The sequence below is a fragment of the Nesoenas mayeri genome (assembly GCF_963082525.1).
Source record: "Nesoenas mayeri genome assembly, chromosome: 7".
Lineage (NCBI taxonomy): Eukaryota > Metazoa > Chordata > Aves > Columbiformes > Columbidae > Nesoenas > Nesoenas mayeri.
Genome location: NC_137551.1, coordinates 37,527,684 through 37,549,085, shown reverse-complemented (window position 1 = coordinate 37,549,085; position 21,402 = coordinate 37,527,684). Strand labels below are relative to the sequence as shown.

Below are 21,402 nucleotides of genomic sequence, written 5' to 3'. Positions count from 1 at the left end.
CTCAAAACCTGCTCCAGTGTGGATTCATACAACCCCTTTCTGTTTATCAGCTGTAACACAACTATCACTGTCACCACGTAGAATCAAGGCAACTGCTGTGTTTCATCTATCACGCTTGTACAGGTTGGGTTCCCACGTCAGAACAAGAGAACAGCTTGAAGAGAAACACCTAAGTAAAAGGGATTAGATATTTTAGAGGAGAGAGAACAGCATGCTTTGATTCCAAACCCTATGTACTGCACAGGGGAAGTTTACAAACTTAAATCAAAACCGGGTTACGCACAAAATGGAAGAGTCGGTGTCAGGGGAACTACGGAAAAAAACGCTCCATGCAACAGCATTTTTGCCCATTGGCTTCAGTGGGTCATTTTCCACCCTCCTAATCTTCAGAACAAACAAATCAGCAATTCATACTACAGATATCACAAGTTAAAAATGAAATCAAGGCAACGGTGTAACTGAAATGAGCCTGAGCGAAACGCTATTACCTTCCCTGTGAACTCAGACATCCACACACCACGTTCTGCTTTGTGAAGACAATAACCAGAAACCCCTCACTAAAAACTTAAAATCTCTAAAACAATTTTATTGTTTTATTTTCAGGGATACACTTGAGTTTTGGGTTGGGGTTCCGGTTTTTATTTTTGAAGATGTTAACATGAAAGGATTTGGTTTAAGTTTTCCCTTGGCAATACTCTACTTTTCTCCTAAGTACTTTTATTCCATGAGTTGTTTCTAACATAAATAATTAGTTTGACATCCTGGTTATCAGTGAAACAAACTCTTAGAAAAGTTCAAAGTGCTGAATGTCTAAAGCTTCGTTGTGAGTTAAATCCACAGCACAGTATGGATGGGAATCCAGTGTGCGCTCTGCATATTCATATTAAATGATCAACAGTTTTAGTCTATTTTCAAATTTCTGATTAGCAGCTCTGATGCTGGAATTGAAAATACATTTTGTATGTTGGATGAATAAATCACACATGGCGGCATACATATTTCATGATTTCTTCATAAATTCCTCATTTCTTGTTGCCAGTTGTCGTGGCAGAAACTGAAATAGAAGAAGCTGTAAAAAGTCGGTCTAACTTAATTAAGACAACTGTTTTCAGGACTATTGGACAAGCACTGGTTGATGCTACGTATCACCCGGTATGGACGTCAAGAGTGTAATAGCCTTTTATAATAACAGAGGATTTTAAAAAACCTGTATCACCCTTGACTAGTTGTTGACCATCTCACAAGTCCCTTAGGTTTTATACTTAATACTTGTTTGTTGATTCGCACTCATTATAAACTGTGTTTTCTGCCACTTTAGCACCAAATGAGCGGGATTTTCACCTTCTTCATCAAAAACAAGAGTTTACTAGAGTGGTGGATTCTTCTTGTTCATTTTGAGACCATACACTAGAGGGAAAAAAGAGTAAATTAAGAGGAGGGAGGAAGAAATGCATTGAGAAATAGAGTCCTCAGCCTTCAAGAGAAATTCCAACAGAGCCAAGAACGTTTTCTCCTGCTCCCTTCGTCGCAGTCTGCGTGTATCGAAACACAGAGAGGGTGAAAAATGAGCTCTGAGGGTTTGGTCGGCATACGTAGAAGTGTCATTTGAAGGAAAGCCAAACTCAGCACACATTTGTATAACTTTATTGCTACGCTAAGGGACTCCAGCACTGAATTTGGCAAGGAGCGAAAACGCAATGATCCCTCTCTACACCTCTTGATCAGTATTCACCTGACAAAGTATATTTGCTTCTTGGCACTCCTGCAGTAGAACTGCTTGGACAGACTGGAAAAGATGGGGAATAATTCTTAAAAAATAATAAAATCCTTAGATGCTGTCAAACACACTGAAAATTACAGGTTTATGGAGACCATGAAAGCTAAACAAAAGGGGAAAGTGCAACCCAATATCAATATATTAGTCCGGTAATAACTATGGGATGTATCTCAAAGATGGAAATACTTTCCTTAAGAAAAGTCTTCCTCCAGAAAACATGACTGAAGCGGTTGTGGAAGAAGCATGTTGTAAAAATTAGTTTGACTAATGAAGAAGTATTTAGTGATCAAGAAGAACTTACATAAAACGCGTTTGGTTTTGACAGCTGGCAATTTTACCTTGATTTTTCAAAATGAAACATGGTTGCTGGCTCAAAAGATGCAAAACGGTCCAGCAAGAAGAACATGAGACAACAACATGGGAGGTAAAGTGAATACTTGCAAATGCATCAGAGTATCACGTCGCCTTTTAAAATCTCACTGACAAATAATGCAACTAAAGTTCATCCCAGAAATGGAGCTGTTTGGATATCTTTGTAAGTAAGATATCAGAAAACCACCAACCATCATCTTCGACATCCTACTCGTTTTTCCAGCACAGAGAGGAACAAAACCAGTGATTACCGAATACTTGATTTCTCATAAGGAAAATTCCAGCATGAAGAAATAAGAAATGTCATAAAGGTAATTTTTCAGGTTTTCTGTTAATATAGGATCACCTGTTTCTCCAACAAAAAAATGATCAAGCTTTAGCAATTCCTGAAGTCTGATAACCTGACGTGTTCTCTACAGCTGGACCTGCACAGCCTCACGGGTCAGGAATGAACGATAAACCTGGGAATGTTACAGACACTGATGTGACTATGGAAAGTGAACCAACAGGAATGACGGTGTTTCCCGCCGTGTTTGTTGGTACATAAGGAGACAACCACGCACCCAACTTTCTTTTCCTTTGCAACATTATAAATTTATCCCAGAAGAAACTCCCACCTCGGCAGGATGAAAGGACCAAGGGTCTGACCCTGCTCCCCTTTCCTACAGGGATCCCTTGGGAAACCAAAACCCCCTGCTTACCTGAAACTAGGTTTTGCCAAGGAAAAGGGGCATGAATTTCTGTAGCTCTGATATTGTTTGCAATTCTTATTAAAAAAAAATATAGGAGAGTTACAGTGCAGTGCAATCGATTTTACTGGAAAAGTAAATAAAAGGCTTTTTTCAGCCAAAAGGCCATTTTCTCTCCCACCCCTGAGTGCTGAGAATAATGAAGTCACTAATTGATGGTCAAAGCCATAGAATTTACGATGCAGTTTCAAAGCGAACTACAGAAATCTTCAGTACAGAGTGACAGCCAAGAGCAGCATTTAAGCCTGAACTCCCATTTATAATATACAAACAAGTACTTTTTGTTTACTTCTAAAGACTGAAATATTGGGGTTTTTAGAATGTTGAAAGAGGAAAAGATTAATAAAACTCAAGTGTGAAACAGCAGCACACTCTTCACTCACTAGGTATTTTTATATGTGCAATAGTTTTAACTCAAATTAAGCTGACATGGAAAAGTAACGATTTTAAGTGAAAATTGCTACACCTTCCATGTTAAAAATAGACATCACGTGCCACCAGCTTTACTGTTAGGAAAAACGGAGTCCTGCTAACATGCCTTTTGATTTAACACCTTCAGCTTCATTTAATTACCTCCTTCATGCTGCCGCTTTTGTAAGAACAAGTATTTCCACATTCTTGTTCACGCCATACATTTTGTGTCAAAAAAAAAGAAGCAATTTCACACCTGGGTACATGATGTGACCAGCACTTGGTGCTGTTGCTTCAAGATGCAGGCTGGATGGATCCAGGCCCCCGAGCACAGGCTGCCTGTTGGGGCGCCAGAATTTCAAGTAATAATTTCAATTAATAAATGGAAAAGCACATTCCGGTGGGTTTGGATGTCCTTGTCACAGTATCATAGTATGTTTGTGTCGAGGGTTTAGATTGCGGGGTGACAATAAAACCCTGGCAGATGTATTGTTAACCCCCTCTTCCCCCCCACCTCCCCCTTTTGCCCCTCCCTCTCCCCCTTCCCACTCAGCACAGGCGATCAGGAGGGAAAGAAGGACAGAGAGAAGAGATTTGGAAAAAATTAAAGATGTTTTACTAATGCTACTAATAAGAATAGAGAAAATAATACAAAATATACAAAACCAATCTTGAAAGTCTCAGCAACTGCAGAGCCGGCACCCGAAGTCCTGGACTGGACTCTGCAGCCAACTGGAGCTGGATTCAGTCTGTCATTGGCCTCAGTTCACAGGGACGACTAGTAAGGTCCTCTCCTAATGTCGGCCATGAGCAGAAGGGAAAAGGCAAAGGAAAGGGGCGAGATCCTCGCGATCTCCCACTTTTATATGAAGTATTCACGAGAATGGAATGTTATACACAGTTGGTCAGTTTCCTGGTCACCTGTTTCTCGTCGCCCCTCTCGCGAGATGTCCATCCATGCTTATCAATAAGTTTGCATTCCATTCCTAGGTTTACCAAAACATGTGTCTGGTTCTCCAGGAAAATGCAGTTAATATGAAGGCTTTAGCTGATAGGCAAATTCACTGAAAGAGAAACTTGTTTTTAACAAAACCAGGACAGTTTGGGATTGGAAGGGACCTCAAAAGATCATCCAGTGCAATCCCCCCATGGAGCAGGAACACCCAGGTGAGGTTACACAGGAAGGTGTCCAGGCGGGTTGGAATGTCTGCACAGAAGGAGACTCCACAACCCCCCTGGGCAGCCTGTTCCAGTGCTCCTTGTGGACATGCTGCACACATCACAAGGCCACGTAGCTCCCCAAGGGTCAGTACAGGGTCCAGTCCTTGCTCAACCTGCTCATCAGTGATCTGGATGAAGAGACTGAGTTTGGTGATGGTCCCAAACTGGGAGGAAGGGCTGACACAGCAGAGGCTGCACAGGCTGGACCAGGCAGAGATGAACCTGATGAAGTTCAACAGGGCAAGTGCAGGGTCCTGCACCTGGGGAGGAACAACCCTGGCACCAGCACAGGTTGGGCTGACCTGCTGCAAGGCAGCTCTGCAGAGAAGGACCTGGCAGTTCTGGTGGACAACAGGGTGACCGTGAGCCTACAATGTGCCCTGTGGCCAAGAGGACAATGGTACCTGGGGTGCATTAGGAACAGTGTGACCAGCAGGTGGAGGGAGGTTGGTCCTCCCCCTCTACTCTGCCCTGGGGAGGCCACATCTGGAGTTCTGGGTCCAGTTCTGGGCATCCCCAGGACATTTGGTGCTGCAGGGAAAGAGATTGATCTGGCACCAAAACGGAACGCGAGGAAACAAGCAAAGCGAAATAAAGCTGTAAGGAGCATGGTCCCAAAGGAGCCATGAAATGAGAAAGCAAATATCCATATGCAGCTTCATGCCGAACACCCACACTGGCACAATAATTCAAACGCTTGTGATCCGACCTCCCTCAACCTTATGTACAGCTAAACTTTGAATACCTACACACCAGGGTCTTCTCAGTGGGTTCAGACAGTGAAAGAGAGAAAGAGAATTCAGAATTATGAAATACAATTTAAAATTACAGGTTTTTTTCAGTTATAATTAGAAAATTTATAATCAGAAAACTGTAAATTGAAGGAAATCTTCCACTAAAGGATCTATCTGCACTAAATGTAACCTGCTAAGGCTTTCTGCTACTCCCGAAACAATTAACGTGCACACCAGACAAAAATACGTGACAACACATTATTATCCATAACTCAGTGCAGAATATATTGAATTTGTCTTGATCTGCACCATCTGATAACCAAAACATATCATAAAAATCAAACTAATGAATCTATTGGTTGGTATAATACACTCATGAGTACAATCATCACGAAGTATTTCCTTGTCAACATAGGTTTAGACTCTAGGAGGGAAAATAATATCCAAATCATTATTTTCCATTTGAAATTAATTTGGCAATGCTTCTTCAGATCTCAGTTAGACTCTCGCCATGGAATTATCATGACACGTAGTGTAATAACCTCTTGCAGCTTTCTTTCAAATCAATATTTTAAACCCAGGAGTTCTTAACACTTTATAGATGCGAGTTGGGAAAAAAAAAAGTGCACGTATCCAAAATAATTAGTTGGCTTTATTAGCGTCTTGTTAAAAATAAAACAAATCAGACATCCACGGCATAGCGTGGATGATGATTCCACAAAGTGAGGAAGAAAAAACCTATATGTGATGTTATCTTGCCTGGTTTTTTGTAACCATCGAGCCAAGCTGCTACTTTTGCTTGGTTGCATGTAGCATATATGCCCTGCTTTTCTTTCAAAACATCACATTTCTGAGCCACTTCTGCAATAAAACAGGCTATGAGGTGCCTCTCAATTACTCATTACCTGTTTGCACAACAAATAGTTAAGAGTTAGTAAAATATATCAAGGAAGATGACCAGCAGGGCAAACTCTTGGTTTAGTCGCTACCCCTTGCAGTGAAGCCCCATGAAATACCAGGGATGTAAATACAACAGAAGTAACATGAAAAGTCTGCTGGGCGAAGCATTATTCTAAATTAATGGTCCTCAAGCATTGTTAGATACATGTAGCACCCAAAATGTCTTGAAGGGATTAAATCTGCCACCATCCAAAGGAGGACAACCCATTAATGAACAGGAATGCTGCCAGGTCTAACCCTTAGGACGGCCTTGCTACTTAAAACTTGCCCAAAATAGCAAGGCCTTGTAACAGAAGAACAAAATCTCTAAGAAACCTTAGTTCACTTTTTTCCCTTTCATATATAAAACTTAAACTCCAGAACACCAGCAGCTGGGATCATTTTATCCCTACGTGTTTCTTTCTAGTTCAGGAAGAGATGTTCCCTAACATGCAATTCTTCTCTTTAAAGCCACTGTAATTTTCTTGTGGCAAATAAAAGGTTGAAGTGTCAAGGAATATATCAGAAATATTTTGAGAAGACGTTAACTACTGCTGAACAATGAGGGTGTGCATATTAGCCTAATGCTCCACGGTGATATTTTTGAAGCGAGTACTGAATAAGGCTCATTCTTTCCCCAACGAAATTAAACACAAAGATTTCCCTTGTGCTTTAGGATGAAATACATCTGCAAGAGCCTTCCCCTGATTTTATAGATGGCACGGTGCAGAGATCTCCATTCCCAGGAGGAGAGCAAATCCCAGCTACGCTTTAAGGACAGAAAAATAGGTCTATCAAAGGAAACGCAACAATAAAAGACAGAATAAGCAGAGTCACAATCACCCAGCCCAAGCAAACTTACCACACCTTCACCAAAAAACATACATGTGTCTCCAAACACAAAAAATCCATAATCACAGAATCACAGAAGGGACTGGGTTGGAAAAGACCTCAGAGATCATCCAGTCCAACCCTTGGTCCAGTCCCAGTCCATGGACTAGATCATGGCACTACGTGCCATGTTCAATCTCAGTTTAAAACCCTCCAGGGACGGTGAGTCCAGCAGCTCCCTGGGCAGCCATTCCAATGCCTGACCACTCTCTGCACAGAATTGCTTTCTAATCTCCAGCCTAAATTTCCCCTGGCAGAGTTGAAGCCCATGGCCCCTTGTCCTATTGCTGATGCCTGGGAGAAGAGCCCAATCCCCACCTGGCTAGAACTGCCCTTCAGGTAGTTCTAGAGAGTGCTGAGCTCACCTCTAAGCCTCCTCTTCTCCAGACTAAACAAGCCCAGCTCCCTCAGCCTCTCCCCATAGGGCTTGTGTTCAAGTCCCTTCCCCAGTCTTGTTGCTCTTCTCTGGACCCGCTCCAGCACTTCAATCTCTTTCCTGAGCTGAGAGGCCCAGAACTGAACACAATACTCCAGGTGTGGCCTCCCCAATGCAGAGCACAGGGGAAGGATCACTGTCCTTGTCCTGCTGACCACGCTATTTTTGATACAGGACAGGATCCCATTGGCCTTCTTGGCCACCTGGGCACACTGATGCTCATGTTGAGCTTCCTGTCCATTAGTCCCCCCAGGTCCCTTTCTGTCTGGCTGCTCTCCAGCCACTCTGCACCCAGCCTGGAGCTGCAGGGGGTTGTTGTGGCCAAAGCGCAGGACCCGGCACTTGGCCTCATTGAACTTCATCCCATTGGAATCAGCCCATTTTTCCAGTCTATCCAGATCCCTCTGCAGAGCCTCCTGCCTTCCAGCAGCTCGACACTCCCTCCCAACTTGGTGTCATCAGCAAACTTGCTGATGATGGTCTCAATCCCCTCATCTAAATCACCAATGAAGGTGTTAAACAGGACTGGACCCAACACTGACCCCTGGGGGACGCCACTAGTGACTGGCCACCAGCTGGATGTAGCCCCATTCACCAGCACTCTTTAGACTATATATTAATGATGAAAACCTATGCTAAGAACATTTCTAACTCCTAATGGCTGGGATAAAATAACTTGCTGCATCCTTTCCTCCCACTACAGAAATCACCAAGGGAAAAGCACCCGCAGAAGGATATTCCTGAAGGATATTCCTTCAAGGAATCGCAGCCTTTCCAGTGAGAATAAAACCCCTGTGTTATTTTAAACATAGCCAAGTACAATCATTTTACAACTGGGTCCAGTTAATTTGACAGGTACGGTACTAAACCGAAAATCCTGCAAGGTCTTTACTGAAAAGGTCACTACATTATGCAACCAGGTTTTATGGACAGCGAAAAAAAAATCCCTCCATGTACAGAAATTGTAACTTTATAGAATTTATCAGCCTGCATTCATCTATTTTATTTGAAGACCAAATTTCTGGCATGAGTTAATTTTGAAAACTGGATCTCAAGAAACTTACATGCTTTGAAAATGTTAATCCTCAACCTATACATGGTAAATAGTGGGAGATTTTTTTTTATAAAGAGAAATATTTGGAACTAAACAGAATTATTCCCATTCAAAGTCTTATTTCAATCTATTGTAAATAAAAATATTTTGCGGTTCAAGCCACATGTCTGGGCTCCTAAACTGTCTAAATAAGTAAGCACAGAGTCCTATAGAAAATGTATTCATAGTCAGGAAAAACAGCGCCAATCCCTTTTAATCAAAGCTTTTCCTACTGTTCATACTCTTCTTGAAACAACACATCCCTTCTCCTCCTAAAAATATAGGTGTATTTCAAACACTTCTTCACCAAAATATCATATTTGGAAATGTAAAACCATTACTGTATTCCATAACAATATAAATTGAGTAAATATTGTAATGAACAGTGCCCCAATTGTATATGACAGCTTTCAAGTTATGTCTACTAATAGCCTCTTTGAATATATTAATACAGGCTTGGACATTGTTATACAGAGGGCTTTAGGAAAATGAAAGGTTTTTGTGCTTCTACCCCCTATCTTCAATATTACTTGATTGTCTGTGAAACTGCTTTGTGTTCCTGCGTTTTCTGTAGGTTTCAATGCAGAACCTTTGCCATCCTTCGGGACCGTTCTCCCCGTTGCGAAAACCACATCTCCACCCATCACCAGCTTGGGATGGGTTATAAATACAACCTTTTGCACTTGCACCTAATTTGACAGATGCGACTTGACTTATCCATTATGTAAGTACAAAGAGCCTATTTTCATACATTTATTACAAAACATTTTGGTTTTGTTTCTCTGCGCCCGTATAAAGCCCACGGCAATTAAGCAAAATTTCAATAAGCTAAAACCCAATTTTACTTTGGCTTTGGGTTGCTTGTCAGTAGGAATAACTCTCAGGCAACCGAAGCCTGTGGTACATTTTAAGGTTCACGGTTACGCAAAACTTGCTCCAGTTCATAACGTTTGCACACTATTGATGGATCAGTGCGTACATCGCTGAAGTTAATTCTGCGAGCGCCGTATAGATCTGACAGGTACTGCTATGACAACCAGGGAGCACAACAGCCTACATCGCCCTGGGAGCTCCAAAAATAAACGCTCCGGCAACAGCAAAAAGGTGCATGTTTACCAGGCGCATCTCCCCGGTCCTTTTAGCCCTTTTTGCAAGGTTGGTTTTGTTTTTTCACATAGAAATATCAGCGATATTCTGGATTTTCAGCAAGGAACGCACCTGCAAAGCCAGCACAGCTCTGGTGTGAGCACGTAACCCCGCCAGATCCCTTCCACGAGGCAAGAGAATACACAATACACAGGCACAAGAAACCTCCTTCTCACCGAGAAGCATCTCATCCCCTTCTTCTCTGACTTCAAAAGGCAAAATAACCAGGTATTTTATGTAAATGCGGACGTTAGACACAAAAAAATAGAACAGAAAACATCAAGTTCATTTTTCACAGGCAGCTCAGCTTCCACTGGAGCAGCCGCAGATGAAAGTAGTAGCTACAAATTAATATATCATAAGGTCTACCAAAGGAGGAGATTGTCTCAAATGCCAAAAGTAAGACCAAAGACGAAATTATTTTCATTTACAAAAACGCAGAGAGGAACCGTTTTCATGTTCCCAGTTACGTGTTTAAGAGGAACCTGAGTTTAGCTTGTCAGCTTATGACAAAAGTTAAAAACAATTTCTAAACCATTTCTGAATCGTTTCCAAACACGACTTAGAAGGGAAAAATGTAAATAATACAAAATCCCTGCTTTTCTTTTTAAAAACTACTTCTCCGGTTAAAACTCTTTGAACGTGTTTTCCTGCAGGAGAAGCCTGGAATGAAGAATCTGCCTCCGTCTCTATCTAAAACACAGGAAAACCTCCTATTTCCAACTATTAAATACAGCTACTGGCGTTTATCGCAGAGACCTGCGTGACAGAAATACTATCAGGCCTAAATTTCATTATCAAGCATGTGGTGGATCGCCACAAAGCAGCTGTCATCACAGCTGATAAAACCCCTTTTTAAAAACATCCACTGATATTATGCCTTTATCTTAATAGGAATAACTCTTCATGAAAATATGTACACGTGTAAACCTTATGGCAGATGTAATTTAAAGGTGCCTGAGTATCTTAAACAGAATTATGAGCAATTCCCAACAGGAAAATTTAAAACTACAGGTAGGATCTTCTTCTAAAGTTGCCTCAGCTCATCCTTATTTGTAGGCAATGTGCTCACAAATACATTTAATAACCACTTGCCAGGGGTTTAGCCGGCTTAAAAACTCCTGTTAAAAACCAACCCAATGGATGAAAAGCTACATAAATCTGAAGCAAACACAACCCTAACATGGTGCAACATGGAGAAATAGCACCGAGGGACCAAGTCCACCCCGTGTCCACCGTCCCGCACAGAGCGAGAGGAGCCTCCAGAGATCATTTACTCCATCCCCCTTCTCCCTAAATTATAACCAGCATCTTCAGGGATGCTTGTCAAGCCCTTTTTAAATACCTCTTCACAACGCCCCGCGCAACCCACCGCTGTTCAATGCCGAAGTGTTTTCCCCAGCCTTGAACTTGAACGCTATTTATAAATTGAATTCTTATGCAATTCAATGCGCACCCATCTGCTCTGCATCAAAACTTTAAGCACCCGAAGACCATTTCCTCCCTTTCTGCCCCTCTGTCTTCTGTTTTCTTTAGATTTACCCAAACGCAATGGCCATTTTAAGGCTATATGGATGAAGACTTAAATATTTAAAACTATTTGCCTATTCTTTTCAATCGACCACCCCTTGAAGTATTGGCCTTTTGGGCATTCAGCTTTTTGGTTTAAACACGGTCTCCTGCTCTTCCCCTAGAAGTAGCTGTTTCAATCGTAACACGCTATGGTCTGTTATTCATCTCCGTGATCCTGCATCAATGTTGTTTTCCACCTCCGCTGCTTGGATATTGTTATTTACTGTAAAACAGCAGCCGATTTGGAGCAGAATTTGAGAGTGAAAGGCCACAGTATCAGCTTGAATACTCTTTTCATTTATCCTTCTGACAACTTGGGTTGCAATGAACCTACGCCGCAACCACCGTGTCTTCCCACATCTGATCAGCAAACCAACGTTGCCCTGAGAATGTTGGTGGCAAACCAAAGAATTACACAAAATCAGTAACACTCAAAACCCTGGACTCTTAATTAACAACTTGCTTTGCTGACACAGTAGACGCTACGTTTAATTAAATTAGAGAAGTCAGTAAATAGGGTATTAAGTGGCACATCTAAGAACAAAAAAAGCACCAATTATCTCATTAGATATGAGGATTTTTGAGCTCGTTTCAGCACGGTCGGTGGTAACACAGCAACGCTGCGGGGACGGAAAGAGACAGAGCCCCAAGTTTTGATGCTCTGTACCAAAAACATGTGCAAAGTACACCGAGCAGGAGTAATTCCTCTGATTATTGAGTGTGCATATATTTATGTATATAGGAATCCTACTGGTGAAGTGCAAAGTGGAGTATGAACTTTTAATATTCCCTGTAATGCATACACAGGCGTTTCTCCATTTCCCCTCTTCTCCCACAGCTACATCGCTATTTCAGTGAGGATATTTTAATCCACTATTAACTATCTGGAACTAGTTAAAAATCAGCTCGTTTAATTTGGCTTATAGCACAGAAATCCTGGATCTGCAGAAGTGCTTCCAACAAGGGACACAAAACGGCATGTGCCCACTTATTTGTAGTGAAAGGACGTGGCAGCTTTAAAACTTTTCTTCAATAAAAGTTTATAAGGGTGAAAATAAATGGACCGGATGAACAAAAAGGTATTTTACAGTGCAGCTTTCTGGTTTTGGAAACCCCATTAGCTTCAACAGGCAAAATGAAAAGCACTCAAATCAATTCAGCAGCATTTACAAACGAGCTGGTGTAATGAAAATGAACTTGTAAATTAGAGATGAACAACCCCCTTCAGCACTTCTGCAGATACTCATCAACACCAGAGAGACTTGAAAAACATTTCTGGTTTTGACTTTAAATAATACTCCAATATTCTGTGAGTACCGAGGTTATTCGGTAAGAATCAAAGATCTTAACAACACATCCCGTTCCTGCTTCTTCACGACTTGATGTTCAGCTCGGGGAGAAAGACGAGACTATTTTTAAGGATCAGAAAATCAAAGCCCGTTCCCTAACTGTGTGACACTTTGTGTTACTCCAAATTTTCCAAGTAATGAACTGCCTGGTAAAAATACCTTTGTGCTTTAAGGAGAAAACGGCAGGGAGGGAAAGACGCTTTTGCTCTTCCATTTCTATGACCATAAATTCACAGCTAAGAAAATAAAATGGGGGTCAAATGAACGCTGAGATGTCATTTGGCAATATCGTGAAGGCAGTATGAGGAATACCCATCGTCTGCACACCTGGAAAAAGCATCACCGCAATATCATTTGCACAGCAGTAATTGCCACATTGGCTAATTGGCATTATTAGTGTCCAAACACAGACCTGCCCACTCAGATTTTGATCTCTTAAGATATTCCATGAAGCACGGAGGTTGTTCTCCCAATGGAAAGGACACCAGGTACCATATGCCGGGAGGGCTTCCAAAGCACCTGCAACATGATGCTTGAGACAGGTGGAGTCCTTGAACCAAAACCACTTTCAAATTAATTAAAAACACCTGAACCCAATGGGCTTTCGATGTTCATCATCAGCTGATCTCAAAGGGTTCTTCATTTAAAAACAAACAGCAGGTGCTTTGCAAGCCACAAATGTGCAGCCATGAGCAACTGGGGTCCAAAAGCCGGCTGGATCTCCTAACTCATATTTATTACGAATGGATTTTATTAGGCGGTTAAGGAGACTTCAGAAGCCAACATTAAAGTTATGGCGCATTTTTATACTGGCAGCAGGAACTGTGGTTCAGGATTTTATACAAGTAAACACTGAGGACTTTCTAGCCGTGGTAGCTACCAGTAAGGACAGAAGAGATTTCTCCAGGCAACTAGTAAATAAAATGGTTTTTCCTTATACTTCCATCTATACTTTAGACATAAAAGCATTTGACATACTTAATAAATGTCACAAACATAAAATATTGCACAAAGGCATGCTAAATAATGACAATGTTGCAATTATTGAGTAAAAAAATGGGGATCAAAAGCATCTGCAGCCTGTTTCTTTATTACCAGGCTGATGGAATCTGGGTTTAAAATGCCCTATCCATTCTTTCTTGTTAATAGCACTGAAAATACCCCAGAACATACAGCTCCATGTCAGCGTATGATAATCACTAGTTTTTGAGGTAACATGCAAAACATATCATTTATCCCCAAAGGAATACATTAAATTATTACAAGATATGCACGGATCCCTCCTGCCTCTGCAGCCTGTTCCAAGAGCTCGCTTCTCAGAACAACGCTGGCCTTAATTTGCGGTGGGCTCCAAGAACCCCAAAACAGGCCACTAAACCACTGCCCTGCAATCCCCAAAGCCAATTTAGACATAATTATTTGTCTCAGAGAAGGCAAAAATGAAAGAAACCCAAAGCCACCCTGGCTGCTGCATGGTGTTTTACTGTTTCCAAGCAACACTGTTGTTTCAGATCAAACCCGAAGCAGCCGGCTCAGAAAGCGACGGTGCTTTTTTCCTCTCTACTCACTTATTCTGCATCATGTTCATTATAACCCAGTCGAAGGGATAGACGTTCTTCCCGATGAGATTCTTGAACATGATGAATGTTTCCATCAGAAAATCCTAAAAAAGAAGAGAAAATATTTGGGAAAGACCGCTCTTCTGGATCAGAAAAGTCCAAGTGATAGTGTCAGTTATTAATGACTCGACTCAAAAGGTGTCTTACTGTTCCGCTTCATAAAAAAGTCATTATTCATACACGACACACACAAATTCTACCAAGGCATATTTATATATGATGTACATAAATCCTACAGTAATTCTATTTAAACTCCTCAGAAATAATAACACCAGTAATCTCATAATACATCGTAAACAACCCACGGTATTACTCAGGAACAAGCACTTGTTTGCCAGTTATCCAAAGGCAGTTTCTGCTGAAAAAACAAATCATTTATTTTCTATACCATAGAAAAACCCCAAAGTCTTCTTGTGCAGCATACATGGCTCGCCACATGCCTGGTGCATGTTGCAATGTTGTTAAAAGCATAATGGTACACAGAAAGAGAAGAAAAAACCTAAGAAATTCATTTTAATCTTGCGATTACACTAAAATACTCCCTGGAGTCAGTCAATGAGTTTTCCCTCCCATTGCGAATACCCTCCTGAAATTTTTGCTTGTCTGGAATCAACATTATCTATTTATTTTAAAATATACATATATATATATGATCCAGCTCAAAATGGGATCCAGGTAAGTGTGGTGGTGGGCATGACCCTGAGCTGGGATAGATGACAGCAATGGTTTGGCCATCCCGAAAGGAGGAGAGACTTAGTCCCTAAAGGGAGCAGCGGTAATTGCTTCTGCCAGTGAAAACCTGAGCCAGAACAAAGTTAATTTAGTGGCATAAACCAATTTGTTTCTACACAGATATAAACAAACATCTCTTCGGAACAGAAACCTCATGTACTTTACAATGTAAATCATCTTGTGTGGTTTGGGAATCTATAATTGCTATCTAACAATTTTGAGTCATATCAAATGCTCGGACAAAGATGAAAGGGGGGAAAAGAGAACTTAATACAGAAAGTCCTTGATCCACCTCACGCAGAGATAAAAATGAACTTTTATTCCAAGGTCAGAATATTTTCCCTTTGCTACAGCTTCTCAGTAATGGTATTTATCTCATCTATCTTTAAAATGTCAAATGCCTACCAAAAAAAAAACCCCAAAATGTTACATTCACCAGACTTTTAACTAAGGCTGTTTTTCATGTAACCTTTTCAGTGAGAAATGAATATGAAGGTGCTGCTCAGAAGCATTTCTTCACGTGTGAGAACCAGCCTGTTCATTGCATTTTATGTTTGGATCCCTTGTTTTGTTAAGATGTTTCTCCCGGCTCAGAAATTCTCGGCTGGTGGGAAGGATGGAGCTGCAGAGATCCTGAGGACACAACACTGGGGTTGTTTGGGATGCTCTGCATCCCAGCTACTGGTACCCAAGACATCCAGGCCAAAGAGGGCAAACAGAGCACAAAAACCATGTTTTAAAAAAATGTGTAATACTAATAAAATAACTCCGCTGTTCGTTTACCAAAATCACTCCCAGCAACACAACATCAGTGAAGATGTTTTGACATTAACAGGATTGAGATAAAATTTGGAGCTGCTGGTGGTTAATGAGACGTTACTGTTGCGTAAGGCAAAACTCATCCCAGACACACACTCCACCGGCTCAGGAAAACGTGTCTTCATTTAGGAGACCAAACCGCAGACGTTACTGCTCATTTTTCATGTATTTTGGTGAAAGAGTTCCGTAATTTCTAATAATCACGGTGTGTATTTTGCTGCCCAGGACGTGACTCCAGCACGTGCTTTATTAGAGCTGCACCTACCAGGTGATGTTCTGACTGATGCTGCTTCGTGGCTGCATAAACGAAACATTGAAGTGGCAGCACAGGAAGGGTCATCACCCATCCAAGAGGGTGGATTTGAGCTCACTGGGTGTTTTTCCCTTAATATTTTATGAGTACAGATCTATACTTGCCTGATTTCTTGCAGCAAACTCTGTATTTGTCACCGTTTTCGGCTGTTGAGCCTCTGCACGTGTCACTGATCCAGCTGCACGTGACGGTGGGTGAATTCTCATTGACTTTGTTGATGATTCATGTTTGTTACTGACCCCGGAGGTTGTGCCACGTGTGGTTTGACCTACTTTGCTGATTCAGCTCCACGTTTTAATCTACCGATATTTACATTTTACTTCCACAGAGGTACTTTGATAATGCTCTACAACAACTGAGCTAATTATTGACCAAATAACAAGCTTCTGACGCTTACATGTATTCGATGTATTTATAATATTGCTCTCTTTTGAATTTTATCTTCTAAAGAAGCAAATGTTTTCCATGAATTAACCTGATATGAGCAAAACCTGGATATTTTTCGGGGGGAATGGAGAGGGAAGCTGTCAGTTCATGCTGTGTTGCTTTCCAGTATACCCAGAAGCAGAACAAATTGTTCTGAACATTAAAGAAAATGATAAAAAACCTGTACTAAAGAAGGACGAGCTGGAACTCCTGATCTCTCTCCAACTATAAATACAAATTCTATAGAATATTCCAAGGAAGAAAAACCCAGAATAGACGGACTCCTTCACAACTCCCCAACATTACAGAAAGGAAACAGCTCAGCCCTGTAACCGGGCAGATGGTGACAGAGGTAGATGGTCAGTAGGCAGGTGGTTAGTCAAAGCTTGTCTTGGAAGGATGTACAATACTCATCCATGTACACACTCACATGAAAACCCAAAGCCATGGGGTGCAAAATATGAAGGATGAAGAAGAAAAAGAGAGGTGCAGAAAACAGTGGAGTTTGTCATTCCACATACTCCACTGACTCCAGGACGAGGAATACATCTGAGATACTCCACGTGGCAAAATATTAGTGTATATTTTTTGGCAATTAGTACCGCATGTGTCTCAACTGAACATAAATTTCACCAAGTGCAAAGGGGAGACAGATCAGCTCGTCCCAGGAACAACCTCACTGATCTCGGATGATATTCCACCTCAGGATGATGGTAGCTTGACAGCAAGAAATTCCTCTTGGAACAGAAATAGCTTAACGAACCTAAACAATATATTCCGCAGAGAGACATAACACTGGTTTTAGCACATTCCACCTCACCTTTTCTAAGATTTTTGAGGCCAAATAAGACCATTATAACATTTTAAAACTGACACCTACATAACACGGGCCATAAAGTTTCCTCTAGCAGTTCCAACAGCGGGCTTGTAACTTCTCGTTGAGCAAACCACACGCTGAAGAACAATGGTGAAGAAACAACTACAGCTTCACTTCAGTTCTCCCTTCTTCTTGTAATTATTTTTCAAGCAAAACCTATTCATTTCTGCTTGAATTAATCTTGTTTCAGTTTTAAATCACTGCTTCTTCATCCTTGTGCCCTAAATGATGACTCAGTTGTGGGGGTTTTTTTTAAATAAGAAAAAATAGTTTATGCACTGTAGTTTCCTTTTATTACAGGATTAACAATATACCCTCATTATACCTCAACATTCCACACCTTCCTTTATATATGTATATAAATATATATAATATATATAAATATATATAAATATAAATATATATATATATAAATATATATATAAATATGTATATAAAAATATATAAATATAAATATATATAATATATATACTCACATGTTGAAGTCAGTTTAAAGTAGCATTATCTACCATTAACATATTACCCATTTAATGTTTTACCAGGCTAATACGTAATTTATTGCCCATTAACATACATTATCATTTAGTCAACACCACCATTAAAACATTAAAAGGGTACATTTTAATTAAAGACATGCAAAGCATTACAACAACTAAGTTCAGCTTAGTGTATATTCTAATACAAACCACAGCATATTGGTGGAAAACATGTAGTCAAACAGTCCATATAGCTAATGGAAAATAAGATTTTAACAGTCCAGAGCAAAGCCAGCTATACAACCCAAGAACATACAGAAAAGGACAAATACAGAATCAAGACGAAATAAATCAGTGATTCTTCATATATGCCAGTGCACTGCATGGCACCTAAATGAAACTCTTAAAAGAAGCTATTACAAATAGACCACCTGCCAAATTTCCAAAACAGAATTACTCCCTTGTTTCCACCAGAAAGATCTAACCTACAGGACCACTTTTCGGACAATTTAGACCAAAAAAGAAAGACTTTAAAACAAACACTTCTATTGCCATTAGAACAGCCACAGATTCCTAACCAATATTTTTCTCTCTGCAATTTTTCATTAAGTGTTTTAAGAGCAAACTGCTTTTACATTTTCCCATGTAAAACCCTGTAATCAGTTTGCCTTTTCCAGAGCCAAATGGTTTGGATGACTTTAAAACTACAGAAATATTTGGCTTGATTAACCTTAACACCTTTTCTGTGCATTAAAAACATCATTTTCACTCTCTTAACTGCATTTAGCTTGGGAATGCTTTGTTAATAGTGGAAAACCAAGTGAAGAGAACTATCCACAGATGTTCTCTGAGATCCTGAAGCAAGTGGGAAGCAGCCCTTGTGATACTCTGATGTCCTTCTGCAGCAAGGCACAGTTGGACTTTGTCTTCACTCTCCTCAACCACCAGCTTTGTACTTTAATAACTCCAGATCGGAGTTATTAAAGCACCAGGGGCTCCGTCACCTCATCTGGAAACGGATACAGGGCAAAGAGCTCAAATCTTGCAGGATATAAGAAGTTAAAGACAAAGTGGGAAAGTCCAAACATAAACAAATTACACAAAGACCTTGAGTTTCGTTACGTTGGGTTTGGAAGGAAGAGTGGAGCCTAAATAAAGGCCAACCTGAGGATTAAAATACAGGTGAAATCTGCCTAAAACACCAAAGAGAATCCCGAGAACCAGAGCAGGGGATGTAAACCAGCTGATCGGGCTTCGGGTTATCCACTAATTGATGGATCTTGGCCAAGACGCTTGGTGGCTCCGTCACAACGTGCGCTCACCATATGGCCATGAGACCTCAGGTCATGAGAGACCAGCTCCTCAGCTATAAACTCCCTTCCATTATCCTCTAATTAAGTGGTGCTGTTGGCTTAGTTAGGCTGCCGAACGACTCTGAGAAGGCAAATTTCAATTATTATCGCTTATTTACCAACGGAGGGCACCTTTGAGGTTAAAACGTTCTGTATAAAATTTGGCGTGAGCAGATCTGTAAGTAAAGCTATTTAAACAAATGAAATTGGCACATCTGGAAGATTTAACGCTGAAAGTTCCTCTCCTCGGGAAAGCTACTTTTCTTTTTTCCCTCTCCTTAAACAACACAGATTTTTAGTAATAGCTCAGCACCTCTATTTCCTAATGATTTCTTTTAATTGCCTTAAATCCACTGTCTCAGTGTTTGCTCTTTAAAGTATTGATCGGCTCCAGAGATGAGCTGCCGTCTTGTGTGTGGCGGGAAGGTTCATTTTGCCCTTTGTTTGCATAGCACTTTATTAACTACTCTTAAATTAAATCTGCAACGTCAAACACATTTTGTTTGCATTTCACGAGTGTATTTAACAAACGGTAACAAGGCAAAAAACAACACAAGTTATTCTTATGAACAGATAAAATATGTTTAACTTACCACAACATCTGACCTCATCTTTCCAAAGGTCTTGATTAAATGAGCATAGTGATAGTCCTCCATTTGCCTTAAAATAGCAGTCATACATGCCACGAAACTCCCCTATCAAAGACAAAAATACAAACAAATAATTATTTAAGATAAGGCAATATAATACTTGCTATCAAAATGTAAAAGAGCAGCATGTAATACAGTGGGTATAATTCTATGATTTAAATTCATTAATACATATGCAAAATTCTGTCAAGAAACGAAAGAAAAAATCTTGACAAGTTTCTATTTCCAATTTCATGGTTTTATTGCCACCTCCACTGAAGATTCTGCAACACATTCTTCATATAAAAATTGCTCAGGCATTAAAGGCTTTGGAAGGTAATAAACAGCACTCCTAAAAATGTCATGCAATATCAGGATTTGCATTTGGGAAGCCAATAGTCTGCTCAAGGAAGAAATCCCTTAGAAATCATTATATTGAGCATCACTGTTAAGTCCCAAGTTTTAATTTCATCGAGTGGTATTTGCAGATACTGTGATGCTTCAAAGAAAAATAAAAACAACCCAAAACCCAATAACTTCCATAAAAACAGAACAGCAGTAACAAATATCTCTCAAATTATGGAAAAAGTGCCAAAACCAAAGTTTAATATCTCCTGCTGGTCTGTGCAAGTATCATAGGGACAACGTAAAGCCACCTCCATGGCCACTAGATCCCACCAATGATTCCTCTTGTCCATCCTCCTTCTCTGACTCTCTGCTAAATAATGTTGGCTGATTACAGTAATTAGAGTCCACACCTTGTCTGGTCTTTAATGAAGAACAAAAAGTTGGAAAAAAAATCTGCAGAATTACTCAGAAAATAAATTACACTCTATATGATTAGATAAAATTGTAAATTCCCCTTTCTGTGCTGTTTTCAAGCTTATTATGCATGGCCTGACAGAATCTCAGGATATTTTTCTCCTCCCCAAGTGTCGCAGGGAGCTTTTAATGTTACCTTTAAGATCTATGTTACTTGCAATTTAAAATCTTTATTGCTACATCAGTCCAAGTAATTGAGATCAAACACCAAACGGCATTAGGTTATCTGTGTGTGTCATGAGCCCGCTTATTTACAGCCTAATCCCCCAACTCCACCAGGTAAGCGCTCCTTGAATTTGCTTTTCTCCTCCGTAATGGAGTTTAGAGCTCAACTCCCACACAACCAACTTTGTCCGTGCATTATTTTTCCTACGCGATGCAAAGGAACCTGATGAGATTTCGTAGGCATGTGCAATCGGCATGAATATGAAAGGGAAAGGCCACCCGAGCTGCTGTTCCGTGACATCAAAAGAACTTCATAACAAACGATGACAAGAAGAGAAGCTGTGGCGGCACAAAGATAACGTTTCCTACTATGAAATGTAAATAAGATGGGATCATCTCAAAAAATCTCAAAACGTTAATTGTCAAAACACCATCTAACAAGCACTCTACAGAGCAGACACTGCAAAAGGGCTGATGCCTGC

General features: G+C 40.5%; 1 protein-coding gene across 1 annotated transcript in view; it reads right to left on the bottom strand.

Moving 5' to 3' along the window:
• Nucleotides 1-21,402, bottom strand: part of DOCK1 (dedicator of cytokinesis 1) — a gene marked incomplete at its 5' end in the record, with an annotated part of 272,626 nt that overhangs the window by 94,641 nt on the left and 156,583 nt on the right. Inside the window, 2 exons of the mRNA XM_080347839.1 lie at nucleotides 14,259-14,353; nucleotides 19,898-19,999. Of these exons, the coding sequence (XP_080203965.1) occupies nucleotides 14,259-14,353; nucleotides 19,898-19,999 (197 nt within the window). The remainder of the gene's footprint in view (nucleotides 1-14,258; nucleotides 14,354-19,897; nucleotides 20,000-21,402) is intronic.